The sequence below is a fragment of the Crocodylus porosus genome, unplaced genomic scaffold (assembly GCF_001723895.1).
Source record: "Crocodylus porosus isolate Cpor-Errol unplaced genomic scaffold, CroPor_comp1, whole genome shotgun sequence".
In the NCBI taxonomy this organism is placed as follows: Eukaryota; Metazoa; Chordata; order Crocodylia; family Crocodylidae; genus Crocodylus; species Crocodylus porosus.
Genome location: NW_017728928.1, coordinates 6,978,609 through 6,983,179, shown reverse-complemented (window position 1 = coordinate 6,983,179; position 4,571 = coordinate 6,978,609). Strand labels below are relative to the sequence as shown.

At 47.3% G+C, this 4,571-nt stretch overlaps 1 protein-coding gene across 3 annotated transcripts in view; it reads right to left on the bottom strand.

The window, feature by feature from the left end:
* Nucleotides 1–4,571, bottom strand: part of TRIM25 (tripartite motif containing 25) — a 20,681-nt gene that overhangs the window by 8,002 nt on the left and 8,108 nt on the right. For 2 of the 3 annotated variants that reach the window (XM_019542436.1, XM_019542438.1), the window contains exons 4-6: nucleotides 3,605–3,758; nucleotides 2,947–2,982; nucleotides 2,164–2,262 (exon numbers count right to left, since the gene is read on the bottom strand). In XM_019542436.1, coding sequence (XP_019397981.1) covers nucleotides 2,164–2,262; nucleotides 2,947–2,982; nucleotides 3,605–3,758 — 289 coding nt within the window. The remainder of the gene's footprint in view (nucleotides 1–2,163; nucleotides 2,263–2,946; nucleotides 2,983–3,604; nucleotides 3,759–4,571) is intronic. The other variant, XM_019542437.1, reaches the window with a different exon arrangement.

The window sequence follows — 4,571 nt, the reverse complement described above, 5'->3', positions numbered from 1 at the left end:
TTTAGGCTGGATATCAGGAGGCGCGACTTCACAGGCAGGGCGGCTAGGGTCTGGAACCAGCTTCCAAGAGAAGTGGTGCAGGCTCCTACCCTGGGGGTGTTTAAGAGGAGGTTAGATGAACATCTTGCTGGGGTCATTTGACCCCAGCACTCTTTTCTGCCATGGCAGGGGGTCAGACTAGATGATCTGCTCAGGTCCCTTCTGACCCTAGAAACTATGAAACACCCACGCTGGCCTTGAGTCAAGATCGCTGCACTTCAGGCTTCTGACAGAAAGATGGGGAGCCTGCGAGGTGTACAGCAGCAGCGCAGGGGGGAGGGCTCTGTGACCGACTGCCAGCCTCTGGGTGCTGCCCTGCCCACCCTTGCTCTGCTTCACAATGTGGGGGACATGAGGGCTTTCACCCAGGAGCTCCCGAGATGTGTCACGGTGGCAGGTTGGGGGACAGAATGGGGGTGGGGACGTTTTCCAGAGAATCTATGGAAGCAAAAATGCAGGAGACCTGCACAGGCTGTTGATCAGCAGCAGCAGGGAAACACCAGGCAGAACAAGATGCAGCAAAAGCAAATGCTGTAGACAAATGCTGAGGATGCCTGAGCCATGTCACAGCAGTGTGACGTGATCAGCAACAGTTCCCACTGGAGAAGTGCTTCTGGCATGGTGTGGAGGGCATGGGCTGCTCTAACTAACAACCACAAGGGACAGAACAGGAGTTACTGCTACAACCCTCTTCTGTGGGATGATCCCTAGGGACACAGACATTCTTGTCCAAGAGCATAAGACACTCCTCTGGGATTCCTGAGCTGGACCAGCAGAACAACCCCAGGGAAAACAACCAAGTGGAGGGGTTAGAGAGGCCCTGGCTGAGAGAGGGACCCCAAAGACTTTCCTTCACCTTAAGGAGGTGCTGGCCCCTGCTTATGGCTGCAAATCCAGTCCCTGCCAAGGGGGTGTGAGCATGCCAGGGGCAGGTCCATGCTGTGTGTTCACTGGGGTTGCTGGAGTCAGGACTGCTGGGGAACCTTAGTCTTGGCTGGTACTACTTCTTGTCCATTTATGCCTATGGCCTGCAGTCTCCTCATGTGCTTCTGTCCACAGTTGGGCTGGGAACCAGCCCCTCCCTCTGCTGCAAACGGGTGCATGCTTTTCCTTGGTGGCAGCTGTCTGCTCATGCTGGCAGGAAATGAGTGTTTTCAACTAGACTGAGTGACCTGGGCTTCTGTTCAGTAGAGCATTTTTCTCCCAAGCAGTCAGTGCAAGCCACTGTGGGACTGCTACAGCTGACAGAAGCAAGGGACTGTTTAGATGCATTCTTCTACCAGAGCTCTCCCAGCAAAGCTTTCTAGTGTAGACCAGGCCTTACTTTGTTCCTTGTCAAAAAAAACCCCCTGTATCTCATGGGAGCAGGGCCCAGCAAAATAGCTTGGCTGAACGATGAAGTTGAGAGATTGCTACCATCTTGACACAGACAGCAGCATGGCAGCCAAGGGAGTGATCTTGCCATCAACCCTCAGTTCTTTAACTTCACATGAATCAAAAGCCATCACAGAGGTGCCTTCCAACAACAGGCCCATTTACAACTACAAGCACCATTTAGTAATGCTGTTATGTGCTGCTTTATGCATAAAGATATGAGTTAACACAACAGTTGTGTAGTCCCATGCCATTCTGGTTCTATAGATTACCTGCATATCACAGCTGTGTTACGGGAATACCATCAACTTGAACTCCATGCATCAAGTTCACTTGGGTTTCTAAGAGCTTGCTCTTGAAGGTTTAAAGGTCTTGAACTTACTTCTCCTCTCCCTTTTTTCCATGTTTCCTAATCTCTTTTCCCGCTCCCTTGCTAAGCGTGGAATGGGTTTTTTTGAGGTAACTCAAAGAGCCATTGTGTGTGGCCCTTTTGAGGGGCAAGTAGGGGATAAGCAGGGAGGGAAAACTGCTTTCCTATCTTTCTGTTCTAGTTCTTTCGATGATGCTACTAATATTTAAAAAAAAAAAAAACTGTGATCAAAAACAGATGATGATGCAGCTTTCAAGTTGGTGGTAGCCCTTAGCATTGGTGACCACTTTGGTCGAGGAGACATACAACACCAGGTGTGTAAAGGAGAGAATCTAGTGAGTGTTTCATGTGTCGATGACCATGCTGCTTGTCAAACTTACGCAGTCCAGCAGGCTTTTTACGGGGTACCATGGGTTTGATTGGAGAAGGTGGTGGCATATTCAGAAGGCAAAAGGGCCTGGGTTTCCACTCTGGGGGTCCTGCAATCATATTGGCAATGACAAAAAGTGAGGAAGGATGGTTTTGCAGTTCAGCACCTCAGTTAAGAGTTGAGACCTTCATTCAAATGCCACAGACCCAGGCAAAGTCATCTAAGCCTCATTCCTGCAGCATTTCTACTGGTGCTAAACTGAAGGGGACTAAATCAGAGGCCTGATTCTGCCACTCCTTAGTCTTCCTGTATCTGTAAAATGGGGTCTCTCCCTCAGAACTTCACACTGGCAGGCCTCGGGCAGCCTGAGTACTTGATATGTAAGGCAGATTGGCAATAGTGAAATCACTAGTGGACTTTGCAGCATCCCTAGAGTCCTTTCTCCACTGGACCGCAAGATCTTCTGGACAGTAACTGTCCCTCACTCTAGGGATCTCTGGCATCTAGCACAAAGCTCTCATCTCAGCTGGGACTCCAGCCCCTATGCTAATACAGGCAGTGCACAGACTCCTCAAGATCTGTCTGTGACTACATTGTTTTCATCTTCCTTTAATAAAGACAACAGAAGATGCAGTAAAAAGCTTGTTGTGTCCAGACTACTGGGCATCATAGCCAATAATTTGCATGCAATTTTATAGGCAAATATAAATATGGAAACAAACGGGGAAAGGGGATGTTATTTCAGCACAAGATTGCAGTTGGAGAGCTTGTGGTGGGGAGATGAAAGACTTACCCTTCTCTTCCATAAGTGGTCTGGGTGGTCCACTTGCTGTAAGAAGCATTTGTGACAGTCAGCACGGCTCTTTTCAGATATGCTCCCATCACTAACAGCTCCCACTATCCCACCTGGTAGCTACTAGACTGCACAGCATCAGCAAAGACTTCTAAGCCAACCCAAAACTCCCCTTCCCCACTGGTTTTAAATTCCTTATTTTAGGATTCCATCCCATCTCAGCTCCTGGATTTTTATCCCATTTAATTAAAGCTGGGGCAGTTTGTGTGTGAAATCTACCTGTATTCAATATAGCATTGTTCAAAGGCATCCCCATTCTGGGATTCAACTTTATTTTTAGCTGTGGAAGTGACTCCTGTATAGATCTGCTAAAGATCTCCCTGTTTAACTTCTTTTGTTACTGAAAGACTATCATATCTTCTTATACACCTAATGAGCCCTAATCTAGATTGGCTAGTAAGGCGAGTCAGTAGGTTTACTCTTCAAATGTGCACCAGGGCGTGAAATGTCTCACACCCTGTCAGAATGCAACCAAGCTGACTCTTTACTAATGGAGACAAACACTTAATTTTATGAAAGAGGTTTGTCCTATTCAGCACAGTTGACTTTGCAACATGGAACCGCTAAATGAGACATCTATTTGATATCGGCACGGTACCTTCCATTGTCTTCTCAGGCTGAGACACTGACTTTTTCAGGGCTTCTTTAAGCAAAGTGGCACTTTGGTAAACAGAATGCATTACGTTTGAGTCTAACTCAATTCTGGGGACGAATACATCTTTTGTTGGGGGTAGTTGCAGTTTAGCTGCTTTCTGAAATACAAAATAGATCTCATGAAGGCAGTGAGGTAAGCTTCTTCTGTAGTAAAACTCTACTCTGAAACAGTAACTGACTCCAGTTATCTTACTTTTGCACTACTTCATGATGTTCAGTGGCAGATGAGGAAGAGAGGCTATATATTCAGACATTACTCATTTATAGCAAGAAGTAATAGCAGCCTATGAATTGCTTTTCAAGGGACATTTGAAGATTTAAGATAGTGTCTGTAAATTATGGGACAAGTTGTTCTTTACTTGACTAATTCTGTGGCAGGAGAATACTGCTTTGGATGAGGGTGATGGGGAAACTAATATTGGAAGATGACTTTTCTCTATAAAGAGCCTGAAATGAATGTGCTCAGTAATGGGAGCATTTAATTCCAAGTAATAACTGAGTGGGGAAATAATTCCACTGCCCAGAGTGCTTGTCAAATAATCAATGTGAACCTATGCATTTTACGAAAGATTAGTTTAATAGTTTGTAGGGTCAGAAGGGACCTGAGCAGATCATCGAGTCTGACCCCCTGCCCTGGCAGGAAAGAGTACTGGGGTCAAATAACCCCAGAAAGGTGTTCGTCTAGCCTCCTCCTTAAAGACCCCCAGGGTAGGAGCCAGCACCACTTCTCTTGGGAGTTGGTTCCAGCTCCTAGCCACCCTGACTGTGAAGTCGCGCCTCCTGATGTCTAGCCTGAATCTCCCCTCTGCCAGCTTGTGACCGTTACTCCTGGTCACTCCTGGCGGTGCTCGGGGGAACAGGGACTCCCCCAATGCCTGCTGGTCCCCTCTGACTAGTCTGTAACAGGCCAC